The 15,700-nt window shown below is 66.0% G+C and overlaps 1 protein-coding gene across 4 annotated transcripts in view; it reads right to left on the bottom strand.

Annotated features, from left to right (window-relative positions):
* The window catches only part of CBFA2T3 (CBFA2/RUNX1 partner transcriptional co-repressor 3), a 67,561-nt gene that overhangs the window by 14,617 nt on the left and 37,244 nt on the right, over positions 1-15,700 (bottom strand). For 3 of the 4 annotated variants that reach the window (XR_009181483.2, XM_058279573.2, XM_058279575.1), the window contains exons 2-3: positions 4,578-4,718; positions 2,295-2,372 (exon numbers count right to left, since the gene is read on the bottom strand). Coding sequence is in view for 3 of the 4 variants with exons in the window: in XM_058279573.2 (XP_058135556.1) it covers positions 2,295-2,372; positions 4,578-4,718 (219 nt within the window). In the remaining variant the exon portion in view is untranslated. The remainder of the gene's footprint in view (positions 1-2,294; positions 2,373-4,577; positions 4,719-15,700) is intronic. The other variant, XM_058279574.2, reaches the window with a different exon arrangement.

Genomic DNA, 15,700 nt, shown 5'->3' with positions numbered 1-15,700 from the left:
ACACGCAGGGCACACCCACAGGACACACATGGCCATGCACACACACGTGTACACACAGTGCCTACCCACAGGACGCATGCAGCCACGTACACACACATGCACAAGCAGTGCACACACAGGACGCACACAACCATGCACCCACACACAGTGCACGCCCACAGGACACATGGCCATATACACACACAGTGCACGCCCACAGGACACACGTGCACACGCAGTGCACGCCCACAGGACACACATGCACACGCAGTGCACGCCCACAGGACACACGTGCACACGCAGTGCACGCCCACAGGACACACGTGCACACGCAGTGCACGCCCACAGGACACACATGCACACGCAGTGCACGCCCACAGGACACACGTGCACACGCAGTGCACGCCCACAGGACACACGTGCACACGCAGTGCATGCCCACAGGACACACGTGCACATGCAGTGCACGCCCACAGGACACATGGCCATATACACACACAGTGCACGCCCACAGGACACACGTGCACACGCAGTGCATGCCCACAGGACACACGTGCACACACAGTGCACGCCCACAGGACACACAATCACACGCAGTGCATGCCCACAGGACACATGGCCATATACACACACAGTGCACGCCCACAGGACACACGTACACACGCAGTGCATGCCCACAGGACACACGTGCACATGTGACCACACACACATGCACATGTGGTGCATGCTCACAGGACATGTGGCCACCCACATGCATGTGCGCTGCATGCTCAAGGGGCACACACCACACACACACACTGCACGCCCACAGGACACACACGGCCACGCACACATGCACATGCAGGTACAGAACACACAAGGACATGCAGTGTGCTCACAGGCTATGGCCATGCTCAGGCGTGGGCACGCCCGCACACTCCTTTTGCTCCCCCTGCCCTGTCCATGAGGCCCACATGCCCGCCTGGCCGTGTCTGCACAGAGGCGGGTCCTCACCCCGTTGGGGTCGGCGCAAATGGGGGTGGCAGGGCAGGTCAGAGCCGCTGGCTCCCTGGGGGCTGCAGCCCCCCGAGGCCACACACGGCTCCGAGGCGCTGCCCCCGGGACCAGGCCCTGCGGGCGGAGCCCACCTGCCCTCCGGGCTGAGCGGCCCCAGAAGCCTCTGCTGCGGCTCGAGAGTGTCACCAGTGGCGAGGACTGAGCGCGGCGGCCCCCACCCACCACGCCTCAGGCAAAGGACCCTCAGGTCGGCTGGGGCACCTGCAGAGCTTGTGCCCCTTGCCCTGAGGAGGCCTCTCCACAGCGGGGGGCCCACTTCTCATGGCCGCCGGGTGCGGGCCCTCCGGCCTCCCCGGCCACGCTGCCGGCCCCGGCCTGGCCTCCTGGCCCACGCTTACCAGCCTTGCCCTCCGTGCCCGGGCCCTCCCGGCGCCCCGCTCGCCCGGCGCCCCGTGCCGCAGGCCAGTGTCAGCAGCTTGCTAAAGAGACGCCGAAAATAACCCGCAGGCCGAGGGCCTTTATTCCCACGACAGCTGTGTTACTAAGTTAGACCGCACACGTGTCCCGGCCGCACACGCATCCTCGCGCCCCCTCCAGCCCCAGGGCCGCGGGTGGGGGTCGGCCTGGGCCGCAGCCCGCCTGCCAGCCCCTCGCCTCCACCGGGGGACCCGTCACCAGCGTCACGGCAGAGGGTCATGGCCAGCGCCGGGGCCGCCTGCCAGGCACAGGGGTGGCACCAAATTGTCGCCGGGTAACGGCGCCGGTAGCATCAGGAGAGACGCTCGCTCGTTGTGTCGGCGCCAGTCACGTGGCCGCCCCCCCACGGGCCACGCCGGGTCCGATGCCTGATGGACGCCCTGAATGCCAGCCGGTTAGACCCTCTGTCCACCCGGCACCTCCACAAGCCTCGTGCGGGTGTGCGTCCGCGAGGGTGTGCCGGGCCCTGTGCGGGCCGCCGCGCCAGTGCACGTGGCTCCTGATCACCCTCGGCGCCGGGTGCTGCAAGCACGTCCGTTTTCCAGGTGAGGACACTGAGGCACAGTCGCCCTCTGGGAAGGGCAGGGCTAGGTCTGCCCTTGAAACTCGAGAGTCGCAGCACGGCCACACACGGCCCCTGCGCAGGTGCGAGAGGGAGCCCGGGCAGCCGCGGACGTGCCCGAGGGCCCTGGAGCGGGTGAGCGCGACTGTGCAGCTCGGCCGGAGCCTGCGGCCTGGGACCCTCCTCTGGTAACGGGGGGTGCAGGGGCGGTGGGGGGGGGTCTGGGGGGGGCAGTGGTGGAGGCCTCCCTGGAGGCGGCGGTTTTTGTTATTTTACTTACAAAGACAGACCATGGACCACTTTAAGCAGCCATGAAAACGGCCGGGGGGCAGAAACAGTGCAGGCCCGTCCTCTTGAGCTGTGAGCAAAATAAGAAAAACGCCGTCAGGGAGGGGCTGCGGCGGGGGGGCTGCGGCGGGGGCGCTGCCCCCCCCCCCGCCTGAGACCCAGTCCTGGGAACCGGATCGTCGTCTGTGACGTAACGGGGAGCACTGGCTGCCCTCCGGGCCGCTCCGGCCTGGCCCCCTGGGGCTCCGTGAATCTCAGCGCGCCCACCGCCGTGCGCCGGCAGTCCTGTTTTATAACTCTTCCTCCCGGAAGGTCCATCTCGGCCGGGCGGCCACGTGCGTGTGAAAACTGCCCTTAGACTCGGGGTGCGGCATTTCCATCAACAGACGAGCCAAACGTGCTTCCAAAAGGAGGCCGGGGGGGGGGGCAAGAAACACGCAAACGGCAAGGAAAATTCGACTGGTCTGAGCTGGAGTTAGTGGGCGGGAGCCCCAGGGAGACAGGCTGCAGCTCTGTAAGAACGAGTAGTGAGCTACCTGTCACAGGGGGTAACCAAGGGCAGGACGGAGCGACGGCCCTCTGAGGATCCCCTCGCTTCGAGGTGGCTCAGTCTGCGCACCCCTCCTCAGCTCCCTTCTCAGGTTCTCTTCCTTCCACCCCGTCCTGGGCCACACTTGTGCCTCAACCCCCTGGCTCCGTGCTGGGCCCTGAGAGGTCCAGCGGTCACCGTGCAGGAAAAACCAGAGCCCTCGAGCCGCGGGCAAGGACGGTAACTCGTCAGCTGGGCTCGGAGGCCCCCTGGGGACGCGGGGACGGCCACGCCAGAGCCACCGCGGCAGGTGCGTGGACGCGCGTCACACTGGCCTCCAGGGAGCAAACCTCAGCCCCCCACAGTGGCCCAGGCTTCAGACAGAGCCGCGCAGCGGCCTCGAAACAGGGAGAAGCCCGGTCTCGCCCCTAAAGCCGCAGCTCCACCCCAGAACCGTGACCCTGTGGGGGTGGGGGCCACGGGGCCGGAGGATGGGACCCCGAGCCCCCCACGCCCCCAGGAATGTCCGGCGCCCACCCCAGCACTTGGAGGCGTGGGCTCCGGGGAGGGGGCAGACCCCGCAGCACACAGGGGCTTGAGCCGCACGGATCCGTCTCCCGCTGGGAACCTGACCGCACGAGGTGGGGTCTCGGGGGCCTGGGAGCTGTGCTGCTGCCCCAGGTGGTGGAGCAGTGCGAGCACCCCGGGGCCACGACCCCCACCTGCGCAGGTGGGCAGGGGTCTCGCTCTGCCTCGGGCAGCGTGGGCGGGGGAACGAGAAGCCGCCAGCCCGCGGCCACGCGAGAAGGGACAAGCTGGGGCCCCCTGCGCCCTGGCAGAGGTGGGCATGGCCCCAGCTCGGAAGGCCCCGCAGGAAGAGCGAGCCGGAACGTTCTGTGAGAGACGAAGGCGCAGAAAGGGGGCGCTCGCCACTGTGCTCCTGCTTGGGCCTGCGCTGGACAGCCACAGCTCCCTGCCCTCGGCCCCCCGCCCTTGGCCCCCCTGTCCTTGGACCCCGCCCTCGGCCCCCGGGCGCTCACAGTCCCCTGCCCTCGGCCCCCCACCTTTGACCCCCAGGCGCACGACCCTCTGCCCCCCCATCTCCCCCGCAGGTCTGCAGGAGTCAGGCCAGCTCTCAACTGACACCCCACCAAGGAGGGCCAGGCCGGGCCTGGGCTGGGTGTCCAACCCCCTGACCTCAGGGGTGTGGCCGAAGCTGTGGACACAGTGCTGCCCTGCCCGGCCGGCAGAACCAGCACCTCGAGTCCAGGGGCGAAGAGCCAGGCCTGTGCGGAGGCCGGACCCGTGGGGCCCCGGGTGGGTGGCAGGGAGCCGGGGGCAGCTGAGGGCCTGGCCTCCCTCCGGGCAGGGGCGTCACTGGCATTTCCAAGGCCAGGAAGGGTCCCCGGGCGGGGGGCTCTCTCCCCCGCTCCCCACGCTGGCCGACACCCACGGTCCGCGTGCTTGACGTTGCGGCAAAACGCCCCCAGCCCCTCCTCTGACGTGGAGAGGCGTGGCCGTGGTGGTGGACGTGGGCCCCAGGAAGGCCCCTGGGCTGGCCCCTGGCTCCACACACCACCAAGGCCACCGCCGCCTGAGACCCTGCCCGCCCTCCCCTGAGGGGCCGGGGGGCTCCAGGCTGGACGGGCCTCAGGTCCCCACCCCCGCCCTGGCTGGAGGTGCAGCCAGGCCGGAGCCGCCCGGGTGCCGGGGCCCTGCCGGGGGTGCAGCTCTGGGGTCACTCACCTGTGTGGGGGGCGAAGGAGGGGTGTCGTGGGGCTCCCTGGGACGCGGTGGGTGGTGGCGGCGGCATGCTGGGGGGCGCGGGCCGGGGCTGCGTCTTCACCTCCGCTGGGGGGTCCGGCATCACTGCTGCCTTCTTGTCCGCTGGGGGCACGGGCAGAGGAGGGGGAGATGGTGAGGGCGCGCAAGGTCCGCCGGGTGAGGTGGTGGCTCTGGCCCACCCCCCGAAACCAGACTCTGGGGGTCCCCCCTCTGCGCTCCAGGTCCTAAGTGGCCCATCGAGGTGCCTGGGGGCGGGGCCCCTCACAGCGGTGGCCCCCGGACAGGAGGACGCCATCCGCTTCATGACATCCCAGGCCTGACCACAAACGGGGTGCCCAGATCAGCAGGGCCTCTTTCCCCGGGGCGCTGTCCCAGCAAGCCGAGGCCCATGAGGCTTGGGGGCCCCTCCCAGGGGTCAGGACTGGGGAGAGGGGGTGGCAAGGGACAGGTGAGGGCAGGTGAGGCACAGGTGAGGGCAGGTGAGGAGCAGATGAGGGGCAGGTGAGGCACAGGTGGGGAACAGGTGAGGACAGGTGAGGCACAGGTGAGGAGCAGATGAGGGGCAGGTGAGGCACAGGTGACAGGCAGGTGAGGGCATGCAACAGGTGAGGGCAGGTGAGGCGCGGGTGGAGCAGGCCCCTGTGCGCCCCTCACAGGCCTCCTGCACAGACCCCTCTCTGCACTGCCCTTGACAGCCCCCGGCTGGACCCCCACAGCCGGGTCCCAGGGGGAGGGCCGGGGTCACGGGGGGGGGGGGGCGGTGCTGGAGGCTTGTCACTTCCACTGGCGTCAGCCCCTCACCCCCCTGCCTCCACTCCCAGGACGCGGCGCAGTTCTCAGCTGACGCAGGGCAGGCGCCAGGGCAGCAGGCGCGGAGGGCGGGGTGCCCAGCCCCCGGGGGTGATGCAAGGACCAGGCGATGTTTACCGTGGCCAGCACGGACACTGCGCCAGCGCCCTCGTTTACGGGGCGAAAGGGCAGCCCGGAGACGTGGAGGCGCCCACGGCACACGGCAGGCTGCCCAGGCAGGTCCCCCCGCACTGCAGGCCCCCCAGCAGCCCCTCCCCCGAGGAGCCCCCGCCCACAAGCGGCCCCCTCCCCTGAAGCGGCCCCCTCCCCGGCCCCAGGCGAGCGGGAAGCAGCGGTCACCAGCTCGGCCGTCGCGGCACCTGCTGCCCATCAGCTGCGGCCGGCCCCGCCCGCCCTGCCCGCTCCGCCTGTCGAGGCCGCGCTGATGGCCGGGCCCGCGTGTGGCTGCAGCTGTGGGGCCCGTCAACGTCCAGCGCGGGGCGGCGGCCAGCCCAGTGACGACCAAAGAAGGTGCGTGGCGCTGCCCTCCGCGGCCTGCCCTCGCCGGCCCTCCCCGCCCAGGCCGCCCTCGCGCAACGGCTCGGACGCGAGCACCCGGGGCGGGGTCGGGGCCGAGAGCGGGCGGCTGGACGGGCCAGGGCTCAGGGCCCATGCCGACACCCTCGTCCCAGAGGCGGGTTCACAGGCACCCCAGATCAAGCGCAACGGGAACGTGGATGAAGGGGAGCCTGGCCGGGGGCAGGGGCCAGGAGCCTCGGCCCACCACCCAGTGCGCAGACCGCGCCCGGGGAGGCGGCCAGTGATGGGCCGCAGGAAAGGGGCGACGGGGTGGTGGCAAGGGCAGCCCCTGCGGCTGAGCACGGAGTGCCCAGGCCAGACATGAGGGGCCGGGCCCCTGGGGGAGGTGGGAGGGGGGAGCAGAGACCTGGGGGCCGAGATGCCACCGTGCGGCTCCTGCCCCAAACCCCAGCAGGCCCCCTGCTCGGGGTCCCCGGGCGCCTTGCCCCCCAACGCCCCGGGGCGCCCCCTCGGGCCACGGCAGCCTGAACGGCCCCCCCTTCTCGCCTCTTTTTGGGGGTCTGGCTCAAGCCTCACTGCCTGGAGAGGCCGCCCTGCCCCTCCCGCCCCCACCGAGCCCCCACCTGAGCATCTTGGGGCCCCCACGCGGGCCCACCGTGCGTCTGGACCTGCTCCAGGCCCCGCGCCGAGCCAGGCCCCATGGAGGCAGGGACATGCGTCCTGAAGGGGAGAGCGGGCTGGCGGTGCCCTGGTGCGCAGCCACACGCAGGGGGTCTGGACGCGCTTCTTTGGGGTCCCGCACTCAGGCCTGGGGGTCAGACAGAGACCGGAGAGCGGGCCGCGCGGAGGGGGCTGGGCTGCCCGCGGTGCCGCAAAGGCGGTGGGCGAGGCGCGGGGGCCCGGGGGTATGGGGGCCACTCCCCGCTGAGGGGCTGGGGCAGGCGCGGGTCCCGCCCCCGGGCCTCGGAGGAGCCGCTTGTCCACGTGAGCAAGTCACCAGGGTCACAGAGCCGAGGGGACGGGAGCGGCCGGCGCCCAGGCCTCACCGCGGCCAGGGCTGGGTGCAGCCACGTGGGGGGCCAGCGGGGGCGGCTCGGCTGCTGTGGCCAAGTCCGGGGCCCCTGGAAAACTGCCCGGCTGGAGAGCGGCTGCTGAGAAGGGGGGCGCAGCACGGGCAGACGGCGCCTTCCCCCCACAGCCCCAGAAGGCGCCGTCACTACCGTTTCACGGAGGGGGAAACCGAGGCCCCGACAAGGAGAGGGACACCGAGCTGGCTCCCGGCACGTCCACGGGACCCAAGCCGGCACCAGCGCCCCTCGGGAGCCCCCCCGGGACTCCAGCCCCCGCCCCTGCGCCCAGTTCGGGGTGTCCACCGACAAGCCCCCGCCGGCGATGCCCGTTCCCTGGCCGTGCTGGTCGGGCAGCCGGCGCGTTCTCCGGCTCTAAGTCGACTTCCTCTCCACGGAGGACGAACGCACGGCGATCCCACCGCGGCCAGCCGCCGCCTCGCCCGCCGCGAGCCCCTGGGCCACGTGCTTGCGCAGCTCTCACGGCCCCCACAGGGCTCGAGCCAGGGAGGGCCCAGCGCCCCGTGCTGACCCGGCCACGAGGCTACGTGTTCCCCACAGCCCTGCGGCGGCAGGAAGAGGCGGCGGGCCCCCGCGCCCCGAGACCGTCCACTCATGTCCCCCCGGACCAGCCTCCGCCACCGCAGGCCCTGGACTCCCGGGCACCCCCGACCACCCCAGGCGGCCCTCCCTCTGTGGGGCCGGGCGCCGCAGAGCCCAGGTGGGCCTGGGCGGCTCGGGCCTCTGCGTCCGTGCTCCTCCAGCCTGGCTGCCGCGCCAGGCCCTGCCCAGGGGCTCCCAGGCCGTGTTTTGGGGGTGGCCGCACAGCCCACCCCACGGTGGGGGGATGTCATCGAGGAGTTTTGGTGCCTACTGCACACATAGGGTGTCTACTGCATGCACACGGAGTCTACTGTGCACACATGCAGCATGCACTGCATGCATGGAGCTTATTCCACACATATGACATCTATTGTGTGCACGGTGCCTAATGCACACATGTAGCACCCACTGCACACATGGAGCTTATTGCACAATATGATGTCTACTGTGTGCAGTGTCTACTGCACACACGTGGTGCCTACTGTATGCACATGGAGTCTACTGTGTGCACAGGTGCCTACTGCATGCACACAACACATGGACCTTGTACACACGTGTGCACATGGCGCCTACTACACACAGTGTCTGCTACATGCACTTGGGAGTCTATTGTATGCAGAGGTGCCTACTGCACATACACAGCATCCACCGCACATGGCACCTACTGCACACACATGACATCTGCACACACACAGAGCCTACTGCATGCCCATGGCACCTACTGCACACACGGTGCTCACGGTACACCCACAGTGCCTACTGTACATGTTATCTACTGTATACACACATTGAGCTTAACGTATATACTTGGTATCTATTGTGTGCACACAGTGCTTCCTACATGCATGGAGCCTACTGTGTACAAATGAAGCCTACTGCATTCACACGGCACCTACTCCGCACATGGTGCCTACTGCATACACAGCGCCTACTGCGTGCACATTAATTCACTTAAAACTCACACCCCAGCCCGCGACGGGAAAACCACGGCTCAGAAAAGGCAGCTCCGCCGCTTCAGGCGTTCCAGGGCTCCAAGTCGAGTCGGCTCTGCGCACGGCTCGCGCCATCTGCTGCGGCAACCCTGGGCACGGGGTATCTGGGGGCTGGGGCGCAGAGCAGGCAGCCAGGGCGTGCAGAATCCGCTTTGCTGAGTGGGGTGTGGCTGTGGCGAGCAGCAGGAGGGGCCGGGGTGGGGCCAGCCCCCTGGGGGGAGTGGTCTGGGCCCCTGAAGCGTGTCTGGTCTCACCCAGGTGGGAAACAGAAGCTCCCATGCTCCTTTCCACGCCTGTTTCAGGTGAAACTCATTTTCTAGTGAGACTGCGCCCAGGTGGAGCGTGAGAGCCCGGCCCCTGGCGTGCGGCTTCGTTTATTCTGCGCAACCACCTGATGTCGTGGGCTGCGTCCCAGGCCGGGCTCCCCAGGTACTGCCCGAGGAAGGACGGGAGTGTGAGTACGTTGTGTGGGTCGCCCCAGGAAGCACAGTCGGGGGCGGGACAGGGCAGGGAAGGGAGCCGCTGGGGCAGCTGGTGCACCCCTGCTGGAAACGTGGGGAGACGGAGCGATGGCACCTCTGCCCTCTCTGGGGGCGGTTTCCCCCCAGCAGAGGGGGACAGGGTGGGAGGTGGAGAATAGCAACCATCAACCCAAGAGAAGGCAGGAGAGGAGCAAAAAAGCCAAGAGCAGGGATGCGCCATAGAAAATAACCAATAGGGTGGCAGGAATAATTCCAACATAGTTACAACCCCAGTAAGTATAAACGGGTTAGATTCACTGATTAAAAAGCAGAGGTCAGCAGGTGAAAAAAAACAGAATGTGCACACTGCACACAGGAGACTGGGATTGAGCCCAGACTCTGTCTCCTGAGTTGACTGATTCGGGGGTGGGGTGGGGGAGTCACTGGGCTTCTCCAAGCATGGGTTTCTACTTTCATATAATGGGAATAAAAATTGTTTTTTATAAGGTTGCTCAAAGGGTGTAGCAGTTTGATATGGTCATGGACTCCGAAAACAGGTATTTGCTTGTTTGTAATCAGGTCTGTGCCTGGGCATGACTGAGTTATGATTGGGGCTTTGATTGGGCCACGTCATTAGGGTGTTGGGTCCCCGCCCACCAAGGAGTGGGGACTCACAGATAAAAAGCTTGGCAAAGGACAGAGTTGGGGGATTTTGATGTTGGAGTTTGATGCTGAAGCCTTAAGCTGGAGCCCCAGGAAGTCAGCTCACAGAGGAGAGAGAAGCAAGAGCCTGGAAGGGAGGAACCCAGGAAGCCTGAGCCCTCGCAGACGTCGGCAGCCATCTTGCTCCAACACGTGGAAATAGACTTGGCGAGGGAAGTGACTTATGCTTATGGCCCGGTGTCTGTAAGCTCCTACCCCAAATAAATACCCTTTATAAAAACCAGCAGATTTCTGTATTTTGCATCAGTGTCCTCTGGCAGTCTAACACAGAGGGCTTAGTGCCTGCAAATGTGCTTGGGAAACGGTTACAGGACGCTGCAAATGCATCTGTCGGAATCCTAGGAACCTCTGCCACGCTCTCCAAAAACAGTCCAGGCTCCTGAGTTGATTTTTTTAAAACAAAAGGAGCCCCAATGCCAAGCCTGGTCTCAGAGGCCGAAGGGCAGCTGTGAGGTTCTGATACTTCTGGGAAAAAGAATTTAAGGCAGAAAAGAGACCCAAGCCTGTGAGGTTGATGCCACGTGTTGGGCCGTGAGTTTAGTTTAGTTTACTTTCCCCTCACACCTGCTCTTGAACCTGGAGAGGACGGGACTGTGTGTCCTGATGGGAAGGGCAAGCTGCGCAGCGCGTGCGTGTCCCAGCGAAGGACAGGCACCGCGGCGGGATGGGCCTGGGGCCGGGCTGCCCCCAAGGGAGAAGGGCAGCGGCCCCGGCCGGCCCAGGGGGGTGCCTCCCCCAGGCAGCAGAGGCAGCTCTGTCCAGAGGCAGAGAATCATTTTCTGGAGGTGCGGACCTACTATGTGCCAGGTACCCTGCCAAGTGCTCTACACACGTGCTCTCCCTTCGTCTTCCCAGGACCACGGGGCCACGTCAGCACCCCGTTTCCCAGAGGACTTGTTGGCACCCCCACAGCTTTGTCAACACAAACGGGCCCCCGGCCCGGCTCGCCGAGACCCTGCCTGACGACTCGGCGGGAGGGGTCCCCAGCCCTCCCCTGCTGGTGGGCAGGTGGGCGTCCGGCGCGAGGAGGCATGTGGGGCACCGCGTCGGGTCTCAGCGCCAGGGCGCCCAAGGCAGCGGGCACTGTGTAGAAGGGGAGGACGGTGCCCTTCCGAGCGGACTCATCTGGCCCAACAACCCTCGAGGTAGCGTCCATGGCCGCCCCCGGTTTACAGATGGGGAAACTGAGGCACAGAGCGGCGCCTGCCCCAGATCACACGGCTGAGAAGGGGGGCCGGGGGTTTGGAGCGTGCCGGCCGCTGGCTCGGTCCCCTCCAACCCTGCTGAGAGAGGACACCGGCACCCCAGCTGCCTGCATCCCACAGGCAGGTCTCGGCTGGACGCCGCTGCCCCGTGCCCCACCTGGAGCTCCGCTGCCACACCGCCAGGCCTGACCACGCCCGCGGCCTTGGTCTGCGCCCCCCTGACCCCCGCGCCCCGCCCAGGGCCGGCAGGACGCCCTCCTTGGACGAGGGCCGCGGCTGGGCAGGGCCTCGAGGGCCGGCGTCGACCCCGGTCCGCCTGAGGACGGCCCAGATGCCCAGATGAACCGGAACAAGGCCCCCAGGACAGAGCCGCCACTGCCCCTCCAGCTTCCCGCCACCCCCGGCCCTCGTGAAAATTCCCAGACCCGGGCAGCCGCGCCCCAGCGCCCGCTGGAGACCCCGTCTCTTTCCCAGAGGTCCAGCTCCCAGCACCGCGTCACTGAGCAGAGTGGCAGCCCTCCAAGGCCGGCCGGCCGGTGGGAAAGGACGCAGAATGTGCTGGAACGAGCCACCCCATCCATCACTGTCCCCGGCCACCCGTGGTTCCCAGCCAGCTGCCTGGGAACTGGCCTCGGCCCAGCGTTTCCAGTCCCAGGGTTCTAGAACTCTCCAAGGAGAGGGCCCGCTTCCAGGCTTTGCCCCCTGCACACAGCGGTCCACTGGGGACCACGGCCCCCGCGCCACCGTTTTACAGCCTCCGCCTCCGTGGGCCCAGGAGGGTGGGCGAAGGGGACGAAGCCAGACTCTGCGCCAGGGCTCATTTTATCCTCACCACGGGCCAGAGCGCTTGGCAGACGAGGAAACCGAGGCACGAGCAGGGAAAGTCTGGCTCCCGGGTGCACTCTAAGGGGTCCTGGATGGGCGCTGCTGGCGTGGGGCTGCCTCGGGTGGACACACCCTTGACCACTTGCTGGAGCCGACCGCAAGGCAGGGCTCCTGGAGCCGTGGGGGCCGGGAGGGGCCCTGGTCAGCCCCCAGACCCGAGAGCCCACCCCAAGCCGCGGGCCCACCAGCCGCGGGTGTCCGGGGCTGCTTGGCCTCGGTCCCATCAAAGGGCGGAGTGAGAGGCGGCCGCGTTGACGGGATTCTGCCGCCCCAGCCTCAGTTTCCCCATCTCTAAATTGGGGTACGAAGCGAGTCTTGGACGCACACCGGGGGGGTCTGGTAATTGCTGGTGGCCATGACGAGGACAGAATGCTGACTTTTCAGTGGCTGGTTGTTTTCTTTTGAATCGTGCAAAAGCTGTGCCTTCGTGTGGGAGGGCAGAAAAGCAAAAGGAGAAAGCCCCCTGGAGCTCATGTTGCCAAGACCCCCACTGCACCCCACGGGAGAGGCCCCGAGGGGCGCGGTCATCGGCCACGGCCACGCGGGGGGCGTGGGGAGGGGGCCGCGACCTGGGCTGGGGCCTCCCGAGTCCTGCCCTGGGCGGGTGCTGCCCCCTCACTCCGCGGGAGGGGCGCCCCTGCCCTGCCACCCCCCCGCTGTCCCCCCAGGCCTTGGCCCTGGGCACCCCGCAACGGCGCGTCTCGGCCCGCAGTCAACCCTGCGCAGCCGCAGGCTCCCCTCCCGCCCGTGGCAGCGTGTGCGGCGGCCTCGGCTCCTCCCGCTCGTCTCTGCCCCACGTCGGCTCCCGGAGGGCAGGCTCAGGGCCGCTCCGCTCAGGCACGCAGCAGGCGCTCAATCAGCGCTCGACAGCACGGGACCCAAAGGCCCCGTCGCCCCCGGCTCGGGCACCCGACCCCTGACCCTGACCTCTGTCTGCGCCTTCTCAGGCGCTGTCGTCGTCAAGGCGCCAGGCAGTGGCGGCCGGCAGAGGTGGGCGCCCCGGCCAGCCCCTCCCCGAGCTCAGGGTGCACGGAGCCTGCAGAGAAGGGAAGGCCTGAGCCTAGCGCGGCCTCCTGGGTGGGGGTGGCAGGGGAGGGTGGACAGATGGACAGAGGTGGGTGGGGGGCGGTGGGGGTGGACGGCTGCGCCCACCGCGACTGTGCGGCTCTGGGCTGGCGCCCGGCCCGGCAGGGAGGCTGAGGAGCTCCCCGCGAGGTGTGCGCGGGCTCCGGGCCGAGGGGCTGCCCTGCTGGCCGTCGCCGCAGGGGCACCCCCTCCCTGGGCCCTCCCCACACCCCAGATGTGACCCCAAGGCCACCCTTCGCTCCCTCCAGCTCGCAGCCTGAGTCTTGGGGGGCTCCTGAGTGGGGCCGGGGCCGCCCTGTGGCGCCTCGAGAAATGAGAGTGGGGCGGGGGGCCGGGGTCAGGCCGGGCGGGGCTGTGCGGCTCCGCTCTAGGGCTTGTGTGGCCTCCGGCAGGCATCTCATCTACCCCCCGAGCCTCGGTTTCCCCATCTGTGCACTGGGGCGACAACTGTCTGAGGGTTAAAGGGGCGTCCACTAGCGCACACTAAGGGCGGGCGTGGGTTCGGGGCGCCTGGCCCGCTGCGGGGATCAGCCAGGACTCCCGAGCCAGGGGCGCCTGCCCTGGGACCCGCACGGCAGCTCAGGAGCGTGGTCAGCCCTGGAGGAGGGGAGGCCCCGGCAGGGTCGGCAGGAAGAGGGGTCGCATGCACTCCCCCCAGGGAGGGGCGCTTGGCCCTACAGAAGGTGAAACGTCCCTGGAATACGGAAAAGATGGACCTTTAGCGAGAAAGCAGGAACCGTCTCGGGACGAGGACTTTCCTCTCTGTACCCCTTTTACAGTCTTTCCTCCTTTAAAACCATTTCCTGGGAAGCGGACTTGGCCCAGTGGTTAGGGCGTCCGTCTGCCCAGGAGTGGCGCCACACACATGGAGAGCTGACACAGCAAGATGACACAACAAAAAAGAAATACAGATTCCCGGTGCCGCTGATAAGGATAGAAGCGGTCAGAGAAGAACACACAGCGAGTGGACACAGAGCGGTCCAGGGCTCCTGGGGCAGGGGCGCCAGCTGTGGGTACGGCGCAGGGCCCAGCCCAGGGGGACACTTCCCCAGGGAGGAGGGGGCACTGGAACCGGTACAGAGAGAATTCCTTTCCAGGGCTGGGAAGCCCTACACTTTGGCCTCAGGCTGTTCTCTAAACTCATCTTACGGCCAAGCCCTGAAGGGGTGCCGTGCAGGCTGAAAACGCTTCCTTTCTTTCCTTCTCTTTTTTTTTGGGTTAGCTCCTGGCACTCAAGGAAAGCTCTGGCATGATACCGACTGGGCATAAACAAGGAGCAGATGCCTCAGAGTCCAGCAACGACACCTTAAAGTAGCAAAATGTCCAGGTTTCAGCAAAAGGTTAAAGAGCGTTTATAGAAAAGCAGGAAGTGACGCCTCCGACGAAGGAGAAGATGAAAGAATTAGAAACCATCAACGATGAGAATGAGATCTGGAACATTCCAGACAAAGACTTTTTAAAAACGGTCCCAAAGAGGCTCAAAAAGCTAAAGGAAAACATGGACAAAGAACTAAAGCGGAGTAATAGAGAAACACAAAACTATCAATATAGCCAGAAACGGAATTCATGAGCACGAACCAAAGCGCTGAAGACAGAGCAACAGAGATTAAAAATTCTCTAGAGGGGCTCAACCGCAGACTGGAGCCGGCAGAGGAATCGGAGAACGTGAAGATAAGACAACTATTTTTTTTGTCTTTATTCATTTTTTTAATATTACATTAAAAAAAATATGAGATCCCCATATACCCCCCACCCCCTTCACCCCATTCCTCCTCCCATAACCACAATCTCCTCCATCATCATGGGACATTCATTGCACTTGGTGGATATCTCTGAGCACCGCTGCACCTCATGGTCAATGGTCCACATCATTGCCCACACTCTCCCACAGTCCACCCAGTGGGCCCTGGGAGGACAATGTCTGGTAACTATCCCTGCAGCATCACCCAGGACAACTCCAGGTCCTGAAAATGCCCCCACATCACATCTCCTCCTCCCACGCCCTACCCCCTGCAGCCACCATGGCCACTTTCTCCACGCCAATGCCACATTTTCTTTGATTACTAATCACAATAGTTCATGAATAGAATATCAGTAAGACCACTCTAATCCATAAGATAAGACGACTAAAACCATCCCGTCTGAGGCGCAGAAGGAAGAAAGAACGAAGAAGGGTCAGCAGAGCCTGTGGGGAAGCATCGAGCACACCCGTCCACGCTCTGTGGAAGCGGACACCAAGGCTCGAGGCATGGGTGGCCACGCAGGCAGATGGGCAGACAGAATGATGCGGCAAAACTTTAAAATTGGTGGTGTGGGTACAGGGGGGGTGGTGGCTGAGTTCTCTTTATTTTTCTAACTGTCTTGTAATTTGAAAGGATTTCTGAATAAGAAGTTGAAAAAGAAATGCCTGCTACCCTAAGCCCACCTCCCCGCTTTAACCCCCGGGGAGTGAGGGGATGGGAGGCGCAGGAAGAACAAGGAATAGAAGACGCTGCACGTGGCCGCGCCGGCCGATAGATGCCCGCGGCCCCACCAGCTGCGAGCCAATGCGGCCAGGGCCCTGCCCTCTGAGTCAGGGTGTGTTCACAGTGCAGAGGTAAGGTGGAAAGTTCTAGAAGGAAAAGCAGATGCCCTGGGAGAAGCTTCTAGGAAGAGGGGGCACTGGCGCTGGGTTCTGAGGTTGTCGAACTCGCACCCCCAGAAAGGGACGAGAGTGCGGCACGGCCAAGGCGC

Source organism: Dasypus novemcinctus, chromosome 18 (assembly GCF_030445035.2).
Source record: "Dasypus novemcinctus isolate mDasNov1 chromosome 18, mDasNov1.1.hap2, whole genome shotgun sequence".
In the NCBI taxonomy this organism is placed as follows: Eukaryota; Metazoa; Chordata; class Mammalia; order Cingulata; family Dasypodidae; genus Dasypus; species Dasypus novemcinctus.
This window is presented reverse-complemented; position numbering and strand designations above follow the sequence as displayed.